The sequence below is a fragment of the Pseudonaja textilis genome, chromosome 12 (assembly GCF_049901715.1).
Source record: "Pseudonaja textilis isolate UNSWEBS1 chromosome 12, rPseTex1.2, whole genome shotgun sequence".
NCBI lineage: Eukaryota > Metazoa > Chordata > Lepidosauria > Squamata > Elapidae > Pseudonaja > Pseudonaja textilis.
This window is the reverse complement of record NC_142001.1, coordinates 11316044-11333243: the sequence shown is the minus strand read 5'-3', so window position 1 is coordinate 11333243 and position 17200 is coordinate 11316044. Positions and strand designations below refer to the sequence as shown.

Genomic DNA, 17200 nt, shown 5'->3' with positions numbered 1-17200 from the left:
CCTACCTTTTATCCCCAGAAGTAGGGTAGGGCAGTGGCTCTTCCTTCCCCAAGATCGGCCCATACATTTCCACTGCTCTCCTCTCTTTCTGTGCATCCACATGCTTGAGCAAGGGGTGGATTAGAAGACCTTCATAGTCCCTTCCAACCCTATTAGTCTATGTCCTAGGTCTGATTATTGTCCTTCCTTGGGACTTCATGGAAGTTCAGTAGCTGGAACCACGTCTGCTCTCCATGGATGACAATGCATCTTACAGGGTTTTGCAAGCCACACTTGCGAGGCTCGCACAACACTTTAAAGTGAAACAGCAACTAAAACACAGCCTTCCCCAACTTGCTTTACCTATGGACTTCAACTCCCAGGATTCTCTACGGTGGTCTTGTTGCTGTGGAATTCCAGGCACCGGTCAAAATATCTGCCGAATGTGTAGGGAGGGACACTCATCCCATGTATGCCAATGGGATTGTGGACTAATCTGATATTTATGGTGCAAGAATTTCAGATTGGGCTTGGAAAAATCCAATCAACCGCTAGGTAGCAGCAAAGAGAGAAGTATGAGGCCATTCTGTAGTCAACTGGATGGGTTTCCTGAAGACGATGAAACCAATATTTTTCAAAGTACTGTGCCCTATTTTATTGCGCTTCCTTTGTACGCAGATGCTGCCTACTGCTGTTTGAGGAACAACCTGTTTCTTTTTTGTGCCCTGCTTGCTGTCTGAATCAAGCTATTTTTTTTCCAAGGTTCTCATTTTTCTTTTCCATAGGGAATTCCGTGGGTTTGAGGGGCAAAGAGAAACGCTTTGTAAACGACAAAACAGCCGAGTCCATAACCGAGGAAGACGACGATGTCTTTGTGACAACCCGAACCACGGAAGATCTATTCACCGTCATTCACAGGTGAGAGTTTATCCAGGAGACAACTCATGGGCTGCCTCCCCTCCCACCAGCCCATCTGTGATGACCCGAGGCATGGCACAAAAACAACAAAGTCACAAAAATAGATAAATTCCCTTTAATAACTCCAACTTGGCCCGCAATGTCCAATTATCCTCGGCTGGAGTCAAACTCTTCCAAAAACAGTCTACAAAGGGAAGAAATGCAGTCCGAACCCAAAGTACAGATAACTTAGAAATTAAAAAAAAACACCAACACAAACCATGCTAAAGTAATTAACACGATAGGCCAGGATAATAAATTGCAGACTTTCAAACAATAATGACCACACACAGTTGGGAGGGTGCCAAAACCCAGATAAGCCTCGACAAAAAGAATCCACACTTTGCTTCCAGCAAGGTGCTGTGTGCAAACGCCCTTCTTATATCCTGTTCTCCAGGCTACAACTAATGAAGGGAATCAGGGCCCTTTTCTCTCCCGTAAGCCATGTTGCTCCCTTCTCCGTTCTGCCCTGCGTGCCTTAGGATGAAAAGGGGGTGGCCCTGGGTCTTCCTCTGAATGCCCAGCCAGACTGTGCCCTTCCCCCATGTCTTCCACAGCCACCGGAGCCACACTCCTTGTCAGCTGCTCAGCCTCCCCCTCAGAATCAGACTCCAACAAGGACATGACACCATCTGCTTTGAGTGAGAAAAAGAACTAGATACAATTCGTGGGTGGGTGGGTGGGTGGATGACTTGTAGCTTCTGTACCATTAGAAATATTTCCCTAGCTTCTAGCTGGCTCTCAGGCCATCAAGTGTTGGTTGTGACAGTGGTCATCTCTCTATTTCTTCCGTCAAGCTCTTCTCATCATCCCTTTGTTCGCAGATCCAAGCGGAAGTTACTGGGTTGGAAGGAGCCCAGCGACTCCTTTGCCAACCGACCGAATTCCCAGATGCCCACCAAGAACACCACAGGGTTTACGATCAACGAATGTCCTTCCAGCACAAGCAGAGCCTCCAGCAAAAACGAGGACTTCAAGGCTCTCCTTCAGAAGAAAGGAGGGAAAGGGGCCTCAGGCATCCGAACCTCTGCAGCCGAACTTCTCAAGACCACCAATCCCTTGGCTCGGAGAGTCATGACTGAGTTTGCTGTGGACGGGGCCATCCCGGGCTCCAAAATCCAGCCCTGAGTTTCTTTATGAGGACTCTCCTGTCCTTCTGATCCTCTTCCAAGTTGACCTGAGGGGTGAGCCCGAGGCTCCCTCTTGAAGCTTCAGCATCTGGGTTGATCTGTTCCCTGCCGCCAAAACTTTTTCTGGGTTTTTACTGGGAGGGAGGGAGGCGGGGTTGGGTGAGTGAGTGAGTGAGGAAGAGGATGAGGAGATGACTCTGTAGATTCAAGAAAAGTGTCTTAAATGAAGAGCACGCCCATCCTCCCTTGTGGCATTTGCCCCTCTTAAAAGACAGGCATGTTCTTTTCTTTCCTGGGTTAGACAAAAGAGTCTTGCACAATGGATGTTCCTAGTAAGGGCTATCACAGGTGGGTGTCAGAGTTGGACTTAACACTTGCCTCCCTGATTGCATGAGGAACAAAATCTCTCCTTCTCTCTCTCTCTCTCTCTCCTCCTCTCTTCCCCTCTTTCCCTTTTTCTCTCTTTCTTTTTTCTTTTCCAGGTGTACAAATTGGGAGCTCCTCATTTTGATTTCTTCTCCGCAACAAAGCTAACTTGGAACTTGTCCAGTTTCTTTGGCATGTGGTACTTTCTAAGTGCTTGTAGGATATAATATGCAGCTGTTGTGGCTTTTCTTCTTCTTTTTAAACACACACATACACACACACACACACACACAATCTGATCTTTTATTCTTTTTATTTTTTAAACTTTGGATTGCAAAACTGGTTAGGGGTTTTGACCAAACGAGTCACTTTAGAGAGATGAGGCTGAAAACGGAGTTGTCTTTTGGGTACAGTGCTTTTGACCAGTTGATGAAATGCTGTCCAACACAGGTACAAATGGGGTAGAGCCATGATGGCAAACCTATGGCATACAAGCCCCAGCTCAACTTATCTGCGCTGTGCATATGCGCACCTCCCAGCTGATTTTTGGCCCATTTGAGGCTGTTTTTTGCCCTCCCAGAGGCTCTAGGGAAGCCTCTGCAGCCTCAGTAGGCCGAAAAACAGGCCTTCCGGAAATACCAGAAGTACCAAAACGGGCCTGTTTTTCAGCCTCCCGAGACTGCAGAGGCTTCTGCAGAGGGCAAAAAAAGCCTCAAACGGGCCGAAAATCAACTGGGAGGCAGATGCATGCTCAGTGCAGGTAAGGGGGGTGTTGCTTGCATGTGCACAGCGGGTGTGCATTGCATTGTGGGTGCTGGCACACAAGCGCTTTTGGCACACCACAACAAAAATGGCCCCACACAGAGGATGAAAACTGCTTAACAGGATATCCCTAGTGAGATAAATCTAATTTGAAGAGAAGAAGGGGTGGGGGAAGATAGAGGTAAATATTGATAAGGTTCTTTCCCCCTTTTGGCAAAGCAATGTTGGAAGAATTTCCAGATCTTTTTTAAGTGAGTTAGTGGAATTCCTGTATTTTTGGTCATGCAGAGGTCCTGCATTTTCCATACTCTTGTCTTAGTTCATGAGAAACACCTTGCATTTTTTGGAAACTGCATAGATCAATACTAGCAAAGAATTTGTTCCTTCGTCCCCCTCCCCAACGGTCTTAAACAAATACTCCCTACCAAAAGATCGCTGCACTTCGCATATATCAAGATGTGATTTATCAAAAAGGGACCTGCTCTATTTTCAAGATTCATTTGTTGCAAATGCAAAATATTGAAATACAGAATGAATGTCTCTGTTTGGAGGCATAAAACTCTGCTTTAAAAAAAAATGGCCAGCTGTGTTTAAAAACCACTTTGCTACCCCCCATAAGGTTAGCCTACCTCCTGACTTAGCTGGGCTGTGCAACCTGGAACCTAGAATCAAAGGACTGGAAAGGGCCCCAGAGTTCTTCTAGTGTCAAGGAAGGGGCCTGGTATAACGGTTGTCGGAGTCTTTTTGAAAACCTCCAGTGAAACCTCCACAACTCCCAACAAATAGCTCTCAGGCTATTAGTAGTGGCCTCCAACACAGTTGGGCGAAGAAGGTTTGTTGAGCATTCATTGTAGGGCCAACTTGTCCCCTTGTTTTCAGTGGGTCTGTTTTTGCCCCAGCCAAATTGGAATTGTAGCCAGTTTCCCATGGCTCCTTGGAAATAACGAGGTGAATTAAGCATCAGCTCCCCTTAACTGGTCCATTGAATCTGGTGCATAGAAAAACCAGTAGGTTAGACCAAACCCTACAGCAGGGGTCCCCAAACATGGCAACTTTAAGACTTGTGGATTTCAACTTCCACAAGGAGTTGAAGTCCACAAGTCTTAAAGTTGCCAAGTTTGGAGATTTATGCCCTACAGCCAACCTGTTCAGCTATGATCTCTGCTGTGCTGTGACTTGCATGGCTTATTTTTTTTTTGCTTATGGCCTTATTTTCTACTCCCTTGGCGAATGTGTTAGACAAAGGCAACAGAAATCCAAGCTGAAGGTGATAGGTTTAGATGCAAAGACAATCATTAGAGTTACCTTGCATGCTTACTATTAAATGACATAGCCTTTCCTGCTTTTCTGGGCTGCCGTTCAGTGAATAGCATCTACCAGTGTTTCTCAACTATGGCTGCTGGAAAATATATTGGACTTCGAACCCTCAGAATTCCATCAGGGTTGGCTGGGGAATTCTGGGAGTTGAAGTCCACACATCTTCAAGAGCCCAAGGTTGAAGAACAATGCTATACATACACACACACACACACACACACACACCAATTCAGGCATTAATGCCTTTCTATGTTCCTGGGTACCGATTCTTCATAGCTTCTGTGAGTGTAGCATAACCCGGAGGGTTAGGGCAAAACATACAATATTTCCAATGTGTCTTTTGAACAAATTGGCAGAATAATATTTTTTTTTTAAAAAAGAAATCTTGTCAGTTTATTCTGGAATGAATCAAAATTCCAACCAGCACCTGGAAAAATGACACCTAGTTACTAATGCCAAGTTATTTCTCCAGGATGCCTTTTTTGTGTGTGTGTAACAAATACCAAAACAGGTTGAGTGGTCTAATTACAGCAGAATTTAAAAACAATAGCTTAACAACTGAATGGAAGGATATTGTTTTGGTCATTTCCCCAATAGTTAAATGCAAAGGGGTTTCGTAGTATCACACAAAGATTGTTGAGTGATATAAAACCTCCTAATTAACTGCTATTTTAGCACAACAATGACTGAATGACTCTAGAAGAAATTGAAAATCAATGGTGGAGACATGGCAATTGTCAGAGACTCCAACTGTTCCATCTTTGTCATTTTAACCCAAGATGACTCTTCCACAGTTGAAGGAACCATAGTCCCATTCGCCCCCAGCAGAAAAAAAACAAAAATTAGAACAAAATTCAGGACTCTTGAATTTTGCATGGTTATACTGGACAAAAATGATTTGCCAAAAGATTTTATTTTATTTTATTCTGGGGGGAGTGGGAAGTTTAAAAAGGGTAGATATTGAGTGGCAAATTTGAGACAACTTGAAATGAATGTTTTAAGTCCTGATACAACCCTAGAAACTGTACATGCGGGAGACTGCAGGTATCCCTTGATTCACAACCGCAATATTTCCGATGCTAAGCAAGACAGTTGTCCAGCTGTGTGGAAAAGTCCTGCACGCGTTCAGTTTTAAGCTGTATTTACATATGTTTAATCAACTTTTCACTCATAGAAACCATGCTAAATTAGTACTTTGATGAAAACTTCTATAGCTGCATTGAGATGCATACTTTTTATTAATATAACCAAAGTCTTTTTAAGGCACCATATTGTCACCAAAGATCACGTGCAAAGGCTTATACAGTCTGCTGAAGCAATGCCTCCTGGTGATAACAATAAGGGCTGGCCAATTTCATATTAGTAATCATGTTTGGTTACCTTAACGGTCCATTTCAGGGCCACAAATAATAAAAATGTTAACAAAACACTAGCATTGGCCTTAGTAACTGCAACACGTATGCCACTGGGTATGCATCAATTAATCTGTTTTCATAGTCATTGTAAGCATTCATGCAAGAAAATAATCATGCAAGAAAATAATCATGAAATAATCATGCAAGAAAATTCCCAATCCCCATCCAAACAGCATCAAATTGCGAAAAGCTTATGCTTTTCACTCAAAAACCACCAGTATTTAATTTAAATATAACAATATTTGCATAGCAGTTATCATAAAATATCATAAAATCAATGGCCTATCCCAAAAAATGTCGTAAACTGTAAAGCGTGCGGGACTTTTTCATGCAGCTGTAAAATGAGCCACGCCCAACTGTATTGCCTTTTTGTCCTAGCCGTTAAGTCAATCACTGCCGTTGCTAAGTGTGGTCCTTAAGCGAACCGCGCTTCCCCCATGGACTTTGCTGGTTGGGAAGTGATCACATGACCAACTCTTGGGCAACTGTCATAAGTACATGCCAGTTGCCAAGTGCCCAAATTTTGATCCCGTGAGTAAAAGGATGCTGCATTTGGTCATAAGCGAGAAAAGCTATCATAAATCAACTTTTTTTCCCATGGTTGAAAGTCCAGGACTGCCTCCCACAACAAAACGCACCATCACTCCTCCCTCAATCCTGAATTTTGTTTACAAAAATGTCACTTCCCAAGTTCTTTGGTTTGGAGCCATGACAGTGAAATGGACATGACATTCATTTTAGTTAGAGATAACGTCGATGTATAGCTTGCAGGCTTTAGCATTCATTCACCTAAAAATAATCTTTCTAAATGTGTTGCTCTTTATAAGAGTTGTTCTACAATTGCGGGTGTAGAGTTAGACAACAGCTGGTACCTAACACTGTCCCCATGGCAAACATTAATTTTTATTAATGCTTTTATCATAGCTTTCCTCAAGAACTTGAGGGGTTGCTTGCTGAGATCCTCCGCTCATTTTATTCCCAAAACTCCAGCTGACTTTTCCTACTTTCTGGAGCTTCTGAGGTTTTAATCTTAACAGGTTTAGAATTGCATTGCGTTACAAGGTTATCCTCGACTTACGACCACAGTCAAGCCCCTAATTTCCATTGCTAAGCCAGACAGTTGTGAAGTGAAGTTTGTCTCATTTTATGACCTTCCTTGCCAAAGTCATTAAGTGAATTACTGCAGTTAAGGTAGTAATACAGTTGCTAGTGAATCTGGCTTCCCCATTGGTTTTTTTGTCAGAAGGTCGCAAAAGCGGATCACGTGACATCCCCCCCCCGTTGCTGCAACCGTCACAAACATGAGCCAGTTGCCAAGTGTCAGAGCATTTGCAGCATTACTACTACTGTGAGACAAACCAGGAGCAAAACACAGCACACAGAGACTTAGACATTTACAAGACATACATGTGGTAGGCAAATACCAGACAAGCAATCAATCTTCTTAACTCTGCACAAAAAACTCTGCAATGGATACAGGACACAAGGAGAGAAAAACACACCCTCTAATGGCTGCCTTTATATAGACACCTCTTAAAGGGGTAAAACTTCTGTGGACCCCTTCTCCGTCTAAAAACGGCAATACCAATGCTGATTCATCTTCGTTGCATCAGCCTTACATTGCATCAGCTTTACAGCTGGTCAGCTCTTAAATCCCAATACCTTAACACCAAGTTTCTAAATTTTGATCACATGCTGCAACGGTCATAAGGGTGGAACGTGGTCGTAACTTGCTTTTTTTCAGTGCCATCCGTAACTTCAAACGGTCACTATAAGCGAACTGTGGTAAGTTGAGGATTACCTGAGCTTTATCCCGCTGAAGCATGTCAAAGAAAGGCCGAGTTGCTTGCATTCACCTAACGTGCTGAGCTTGGTTTGTGTTAACCTCGATTAAGTGTGTGTGTGGGGGGAGGTTGATGTGGCTTGGTGTGGTGCAAACCTCGTTTAGTTAACGATGCAGTGTATTTGTGCAAACCCAAAGAATGGGTTGTTTCCCCTAACTCAGTTAAGCATGGTTGTGTGGATGCAGCCTCTGACTTCCTTGTTACCAAAAAGTGCCCCTAAAGAATACAGGGTAGGACCCTTAGCGACTTGCTACCAGGAGCCAACAGCAATGTCACATATGCAGAGTGAAACAGGGTGACTTAAAGATGTTTAATATAAATGTATATAGAAATATATGTATTCAAAGCTTAGTTTTCTATGAATCTTGCTGTATCTTACCTGCCTGTATGAAATTCAACATATCCTGCCTGAGCATATTCAATTTATTGCTGGATTGTATCAGGATTTAATTTTCTCTGTCTGGATTGTGGTGTGTTTTTTTTTTCTTTTTGGGGTGGGTGGGTGGGGAGAAGAAGCAGTTATCTGCATAAAAAACAAGCCAAGGTTTAAATTCTTCCCCAATGGAATAAACCTCCAAGCATCTGTCAGAAATGGTACAGGGTCTCCTGCTTGGGCAGGGGGTTGGACTAGATGACCTACAAGGTCCCTTCCAACTCTGTTAATCTCTATCTATCTGCTATGCCTCAATAGACTTGCTGTCCCTACAGAACTGCCCCAGGCTCTGCTATTAAGGGATGGAGAGAAAGAGATGGAATATATATATTGTGATTATGATTATTATTTTTGAGAAGATGATGCCTGACATTGAACAAAGACCTCTCATCTTGAAGAATTGGGGTGGAGGTGTGTTGCTGCAGGTTTTCCGAGACATGCATTAGAAAATGGGATCATAAGACTGAGAAACGTTGAATTTTTCTGTTGAATTAAGAAAAGAATGTATTCTATATATCTACGCACAGATACCCACACCGGCATACCCATATAAAAAAACTCAGGAATATCCTCAAATGCTATAACTCAATAATGGAAAAATCATAATTGGGTTTAAGCAGTAATCCACATTGAGAACAAAGTACAGTATGTAACATATACCCACATGTCAAACACAAGTTCAGTCTACTGGTGACTGCAAAGGTGGGGCTGTTGATCTAAATCAAAGAAAATTTAATTTTATCAAGGAAAAGATTGGGACTCGACATTTTTCTCTTGGGCTAAACTGGTCAGAAAGCCGGATTTAGGAATAATTTGAGCAGGGAAAATAACACTCAAGTCTACCAGCTTGAGTGTGTGCAGAGATTTTTTTCTCTTTTCCTTTTATTGGATTAATTTACATCCATAATGTTTGATTCATTGTACGGGTTGGAAATCTGGGAGCGGTAGAGAGGGTTCCCATTTTGGATTGGGAATATCTGAGCTGCTGATTTGGGATGTTTTTGTTGAAGTCTTTCCTTGGGCTGCCCTGCGGTGGGAGAATGTGTTGAGGGCTAGAAGGAAGAGCACCTTCCGGAGCTACTGTAGCCACAGGGAGCCCCAAATCATCAAGCAGAGAGAAATTGGGTTCAGATTAACAGCACACACGTGGTCTCAAATTAGAGACCGATGGGAGAACACCCTGACCTGGTGTAGCCAACTAACCCTGCTACTCCATTATTCTTTCATTTGGTTCCCTCACTAATGGCTGGGTGATCCCTTTATCAGGGCCATTCAAAGGAGGCTCAATTTGTTCAAGAGGTTGAGTATTTCACAACCCTTCTTCAGTCTGGTGTTATTTTGTTAATAAAAAGTAGGATGAGGTAATGGAGTATGTGTGTGGATGGATGGATGGATGGATGGGTAGGTAGGTAGATGATAGAGGAAGGGAGGGATAGATAGATAGATAGATAGATAGATAGATAGATAGATAGATAGATAGATAGATAGATAGATAATCAAGGAAAGGAAGGAAGGAAAAGGGAGGATGAAGGAAGGAAGGACAAGAAAAGGAACAAAAGAACGAAGGCTGAATGCTTATGTTTGACCAGCTGTATGAGAGAAAAGAAATAGCAGCTCCTTTTGCTCTGAAGTTCTCATCAGTAAATAAAACCTTTTTTGCACTCAGTTTGACTGCACCTGGTTTGAAATGTACTGTTAGGAAGAAGCAAATTGGGGCAAAGAGCTGTGAAAAGAAAGTGATGGCTAAGGGATTTAACAAGCAAGGTGTCTCAGGAATGCCTTCCATACACTTGAGTAGGCTTTGAACATCAGCGCAGAACAGAAATTGGAGCGCTCATCCAATATTGATAACAAACAAGAGAAGTGTTGTTTTCACAAGGTCCATTTTGGGTTTTTGTGGCAGATCAGTTGCTGAAAACAACATGTGTTAAGCACATGTGTTAAGCGCTCCCTTCAGTACAAGTTGTCTTCATTGGCCAGCACAGATTACAAGTTCTTCAGCAAGCTGCTTATCTTATATTGTGGTTGTTCCTTCTGTACCCAAACCATCCTCAACAAACTTTCTTTCTTGTTAAGAATTGTTGCATTTTTTTTTTCTGTGAAAAGGCACAGGGAGTACATCACAATTAGCTCTTCTGTCTCTTTGTAGGTCAAGCAGAGTATTTTATCAAAGAGAGCATTCGGTTGTTTCAGCCTTGTGATGCCAATAAGTTGTTCATTTTGCTGGGCCACCTCAATTAAAACCACACACCTCTTTTCTAGATACTATGGGAATTGCATCAAATGATCTACATATGATCTTGGATGGTCTTTCATTTGTCCTTCCTGCTAAAAAGAATTGTAATTCCTTTTTGGTCTTCTTAGTCTATTTCTTCTTCTATATAACTTCTCCCTTATAGTGTGTGAATGAATTGATGTAGTAATACATTGCAAGAAGATTGGATTGGATCAACTGTTTTCATCCAGGAAAGAAGGAACACAAAGGAACTTTCCATTCTTGATTAATTCAGAGTTCTATCCTGCAGTTTGTTTCTCAGATCTAGCAAGTTGTGAGTAATTGCAAGTACATATCCCCTGTTCGGCACCCATGCCATATGGTCACTCTTCTGTGTGACATCCTGGTTAGGAGCAGTTGTTCACTCAGTCTCTTGTGGATCACCCAGATCAGAGATCTCCAAACTTGACAACTTTAAGACTTGTGGACTTCAACTCTCCGAATGCTTGGCTGGGGGAATTCTGGGAGTTGAAGTCCACGAGTCTTAAAGTTACCAAGTTTGGGGACCCCTAATCCAGATGATAGACCTGCATGAACCCTCTTTCCCAACCAAGTTTTAACATTTGCTTCAAGGCATTGAGCTGATCTGCTCAACCGATCTGAAGGCACCAGTTTTGCTCCGTTCTGAATAGAGATCGTGCTTTCTAGATAGTTTTGGAGATGAGAAATCCATATCTCTAAGAAATAACCTGGATAGTGAAGATAGCACTGAGGGTTCATGTCAGACTCAGTTTGGCATTAGAAGTCATGGAGTATCGCCAGTGGTGGGATTCAATTTTTACTGCTGGTTCTGTGGGTGTGACTTGGTGGGTGTGGCTGGGGAAGAATACTGTAAAATCTCCAGTCAGAGGTGGTAATTTGGCGGCTCTCCAAACTACTCCAAATTTCCGCTATCGGTTTTCCAGAACTGGTCAGAACCTGCTGAATACCACCTCTGAGTATCACGCTCCAGGGTGAAAGTTTCTTGTGCTACGTTTTAATGAAATGAATCTATTCTCAATGCCAAACAACAGTATGGTATAAGATTATTTTTTTAGTTTTCTTCATGCTTTGGGGAGGTACTTCCTCCTCCTTCTACTCTCTTTTAATATGGTTCTAAAAATGTCTTTGTGAGTGCCAAGTCCGATAGAGAGATGCTGGTTCTTCTGCACAGCCCCTTGCCTTCTTCTGTGGAATACTTCTGCACCGTTACCATCCTTCAGAAAAGCCACCGTCCTTTCTATTAATACCCCTTTGTACACAGGACGGAATCATCACCTATCCCTTCTGCTTAGATGAAGCCACATTTGCTCAGAAAGGCACTTAGTTTCCTGCTTGTTGGGCTTTAATTACACATTCCACAATCCGTTGCCATGGATTTGCACAATCGGGGTTGTAATTAACGTCCCTGGCTCAGAAGTTGAGGGGAAAAAATATATATCATAAAAATGTTGTGCTTTGGTGATCGTGACAATGTCTCCCAACACTCCCCCTTCTCCTGTGTTTTCTCCTCCTCTTGCTGCTGTTCTACTCAGGATGGAAAGTATGGTCCTGATGGAAGAGACCCATATTTTCATTTATCCTATCAGTATGGCTGGCTTTTTTTACATTCTTTGCTGCAGAGCAACTGAGCATCAGTACGGAATTTGGGTGAATAGGTAACAAACTTGGCCAATATTCCAACTAGGTGAATATCAAAAGGCCCTTATTGATGTTGTGAAGATAGAATTCCACCATCAAACGTTTCTGGTCCAAACATAACTGTAGAAGAGCACCAGTCAAGATGAAGCTACTTTTCCAACATGGTCATCTTCAGAAGAAAACTGATGGAGTGATGGAAGGGATTGGGATAGGGCAAGGCTCTCCAAATTTGGCAATTTCAAGACTTTGTGGATTTCAACTCTCAGAATTTCCCAGTCAGCATGTTTGGCTGGGGAATTCTGGGAGTTGAAGCTCACAAGTCTTAAAGTTGCCAAGTTTGGAGATCTTTGGGATAGGAAGATTAACAATGGAGCTATGAAGATAAGAAGAACTCTTATGTGTTCCTCTCTTTAATAAAAGACATGTAAGACATTGTACTTCTTCATTTCACTGCTTTGTGGATCATGCCCCTTGTTTAGTTTGGAGAATCTCAGATTCCTGGAAAAGTTAAAAGCGTAACGCGGAGAAAAACATTTACATAATCAGCTCCATCGATCCCACTCAGAATTTTCTGGCTATTGTTTGTCGCTTTGTATTCCCACCTACTCATAGACAGAATTTGGAATGAACAAACAGGAGCCAGGATGCAGATGGTCAACACTTTCCAGTTACATCTACATGTATTTAGCCTCTTTCTATCAAGTTATGATCCTTCCAAGGCAAAATGTTTGGATTGTGAATTTTGGAGAGAAAGGGCTGGAGAAAGAGAGGGACTCCTAATTATCATATGCCAGGATCCCTGTGATCCAAATGGCATATTTCAGAAAGAAGAATTACACTTAAAATTATTAATTTTATCCTTTCTCATAAGGGGACAGAAGGGACAACTAACCAACCGCAAGGTATGACGTAGAAGGAAGGATGAGTGATTTTTTTGAGGAAAATTCAGGAGTTTGCTGATGGACTAGTGATTGCAATTCTAAACCCCCTGAATTCTTTCCAGAGCAAATATATAGTAGAAGATTGTAAATACTTCTATGCTCATACTTCAGTGGCCAAACTCATTGCCATTTTGTAGCTCTAGGTAGATACCGAAAGCCTAATTGTCAGGTAAAAGCCGACCACAATGAAATCCAATTCAATTCAGTTTATTTGCTTACTCCCAATGGACAGAATCTTGCCAGACTAAAGGTATAACCTACTAACCTACTTGACATATCCTGAGAAATTCTAGAGTGAGCCCAATTGTCAGGTAGAAGCCCAAAGACAACAATGAAATTCAATCCAGTTTATTTGCTGACTCCCAATGGACAGATCTTGCCAGACTAAAGGTGTAACCTACTAACCTACTTGACATATCCTGAAAGATTCTAGGGTGAGCCCAATTGTCAGGTAGAAGCCCAAAGAAAACAATGAAATCCAATTCAATCCAGTTTATTTGCTGACTCCCAGTGGACAGAATCTTGCCAGACTAAAGGTATAACCTTCTAACCTATTTGAGATATCCCGAGAGATTCTAGGATGTAGTTACCCTGAACCTCTTGCTTCCTCCCTCCTTCAGTTCAATAGTAAGCAGTCTCTTGTCTTGGATCCCTCTCTGGGAAAGTTCTGTATTTCGAAATCTTCCCTCACTGCTTCTTCAAGTACACATTCCGTCACACAATGGTATTTAAATGAATTTTGGTGCAGGAAGACAAATAGGAAGATGGTTCAGATTTGTGTGGCAAAATGTGAATTCCTATTTCTAATTGTAGATCTCATTAGACCGAAAGGAATTCAAAAATATTCAGCTTGGCGACACAATTCCTAATATCATGAGTTCTTCCTGATGAATTTAAAGAGTTAAACCTATAATCCTGGACAGGTTTACCTGCAAAGAAGCTTCACTAAACACAGAGAGACTTTTTCTGATCTATGGGATTTGCGTTTTTTTAATGTATTACTAAGATGTCCCTGTCGCTTTTCTTTGTTTCTTTGAAACATTTTGTGTGTGTGTGTGTGTGTGTGTGTGTGTAGACAAGCAAGACTGCCTTTTGACTTCCAAAATGTTAGATGAAGTTTCATCTTCAGGACAGATAAAATGTCCTTGGGTGGTAGCTAGGCCTGAATTCTCTCTGTGACCTATCAAAATCGGATAAGATGAACTACTTTCTGAGCTGGCTATTCATGAATTCTTTGGCTAGAAAACAAGGAACAAAGTTCCCACAGACAAAAGCCAATTTTAGTTAGCCTTCCTAGCTTTTCCTCCACTTCTTCCACTAGACTTTTTTTTTTTTAAAAAAAATGGCTTCTTGGCCCAAATCTTGCCCAAGATGTTATAACTAATAATAACAAACATTGGGAGAGTGGAGGAAAGAGATGATGAGCTGGACAGCTAGTTGACATTTTGAATAATTGCTGCAAATGTGTGAATGTATCAGAGTTCACAACTGACTCAAGTAAATGCTCTCCCTTACTTTTCTTTCCCTCCATTTGTTTAGCAAACAACAACAACAAAAAAAAGCCAGAGGCTTGTAGCTATATGAAAGTATCTTGAAATCTTTTTTTAAATATAATTAAATCACCACTATTGTCACAAATGTGCTTTTTCAAAAGGCAGCTGGCAACTTTGTTTTTCCTTGAAGGTGTTTCACTTCTCATCCAAGAAGCTTTTTCGGTTCTTAGTTCAGACAGAACTGAAGAAGCTTCTTGGGTGAGAAGTGAAATGTCTTTAAGGAAAAGCAAAGTCCAACTGCCTCTTGAAAAAGCAGCTTTGGGACAACCATGACCTGGATGACCAAAAATCTCCATAGACATATCACCACTATTGTAAGAAAGGAGGGAATGTTCTCGAACCATTTTGATTTCCTGCCCCAGACTTTAAGGAAGCACTTTAACCGATCGTAAGGATGATGAATCCTACAAATATGTATTTAGCCAGGCACATTCACATGTCCCTGAATGACAAGGAGACATAATCTCCCTCGTGTCAAATGATCAAAGATGAATCGAAACGCGTTCCTGGCTTTATCTCAGAATTGTTTCGGAGGCAAACTACCATATAAGCATGTGGCCAAGAAGATTAAACATCATTAAACCTTGTGTATTACTGTATAGAACTGCTCAGGAAAAAAAAGAATGAAATTTAGAAGATAGTCGTTGTGTAACCTGAATTTGGATTATGGTTGTGTTTCAATTGGCAAAGTCATGTTAGCAAGTGGTTTTGAACATTAATTTCCATGTAGAAAACCAATTCAGAATATCTTTTGGTTTTTCTACAGAAGTCATTTTTTAAACTGTTGATCCCAACCAAGCTTATTAAAGATCTGATCCTACAGAACTCCCCTGGATTTGCAAAACTACGTGATTAAGGCTGTCCTTGACTAGTGTTTTCAGTTTTGGCAACTTGAAAATGTGTGTGGACCTCAACGTCAGGAGGGGAATTCTTGGAGTTGAAGTCCACACCTCTTCAAGTCAAAATGGGACAACTCACCGCAGCTGACTCGCCATGGAATAATTTAACAATTCAATTTAAATATTTAAAGTAAATAAAAACATATTTTAATTTTTGTCATTCACATTTCATTCTCTCCCTCCTTTGGCATCCTTTCTTTTAAAGATTATATTTCATCATTTGTTTGATATTAGTATCACTCTTGTGCTGCAGTGAGCTGGCTGCGGTGAGTTGGCCACTGCCCTAGATGGTACAATATTGAGATGAACAATCTCTCTGTAAAGGAATAGAATATTTTATTTTGCTGCAGGACACCAGTGCTTTGCTTCTTTAATACTTTTTGTGTATGTTAGATTTCACTACACTCTCTGGTAAATCTTAGAAATTCATTTTTGTTCCTTGTACCCCTAGATGGATTTAAACATCTTTTCTTTGAGAAACTTGTGTACAGCCAAGGTAATCTAAGTCATCTGCCTATATTAAAATCCAGCTAGCACTGTCTTTATACTAGTTGGTCTTGCCATAAGCCAGTTGCAAGACAGAAAGTTTTGTTTTGTTTCATTTTTAAAAATTCCTTGATGCGTGGTGATGTGAAACTGAAAGGCAGACCATACATCTACTTTTGAATCCTAATTCTTGCCCTTGTACAGTATCCAGAAATGCCTAAGAGAGAGTTTTTATATTTCTGAATGTTGTACTTTCTACTCCTTGCAAGCTTGGTAAATACATGATCTAAATGTCTTAAAAGGTTGTCTCAGTGTGATGAAATCTCCTGGAACCAGCTGGACATAAAGTGGGAGAGAGAGTTGGCAGCCATCCATCCCAAGCGTCAATGGTTTTCATGGAAAAGAATAAATAGGAAGACATGGTTGAGGTTTTCAAGCGGAGGGAATATTTTGAGATTCGGGCTCATTCACATTCCTGCAATTGCTTGCAAACATCTATATTTTGTATTCTTAGACTACAAGTTCCATTCAGTTGGGGAAAGTTGCATTCATTGATTAATTTCTTTTAAAAGGATTGTCTGATGGTCTTAATGTCAGGGATGCTGGAAGACACAGAACTGACGAAGGCTAAATGCGCTGGAAGGTTTCAAGAAGAGATTGGGCTACGATTTGTCAGAAATGGTGTAAGGTCTCCTGCTTGGGTGGGGGTGGGGGTTGGACTAGATTACCTACAAGGTCCCTTCCAACTCTGTTAATCTGTAAATCTATTCTCCTTCAGGGGTCCTTGATGCTCTCTAAGATGGGTTGTTTCTTTGCAGATGTTTCATTACCCAAACCAGGTAACATCTATGCAGCATTTTTAGCAGTTCAAGTTTGATGGATAATTCCTGCTGTTGTCCTTGTTGACACAGGTGAACCAGGATGGGGCGGGAAGGGGCAGGTAAGGTGATTAATGCTGAGCTGGAGGGTCAGTTTGGCCTTGAAGGAGACTTTGAGGACAAACCAGGAGACAATTTGGATGCTGAATTGTAGCTCAGTGACCTGTTGACTGGACATTTGATGAAGAGATCTGAGCTCTCTGTATGGTGAGGACAGCAACAACAAAGAAATAAACAGTTCATGACTGTTTTCAGAGTTGTGGAAGTAAAGCCAGTGTCCACCTATCATATCTCTTTAGGGCAGGGGTACCCAAACTTGGCAACTTTAAGACTTGTGGACTTCAA

General features: G+C 41.5%; 1 protein-coding gene across 4 annotated transcripts in view; it reads left to right on the top strand.

Annotated features, from left to right (window-relative positions):
* The window catches only part of NHSL2 (NHS like 2), a 94966-nt gene extending 86735 nt beyond the window's left edge, over positions 1–8231 (top strand). For all 4 annotated transcript variants that reach the window (XM_087941011.1, XM_026703174.2, XM_087941013.1 and 1 more), the window contains exons 7-8: positions 765–897; positions 1761–8231. In XM_087941011.1, coding sequence (XP_087797137.1) covers positions 765–897; positions 1761–2064 — 437 coding nt within the window. In that variant the 3' untranslated portion in view covers positions 2065–8231. The remainder of the gene's footprint in view (positions 1–764; positions 898–1760) is intronic.
* The last annotated feature ends 8969 nt before the right edge of the window (positions 8232–17200 follow it).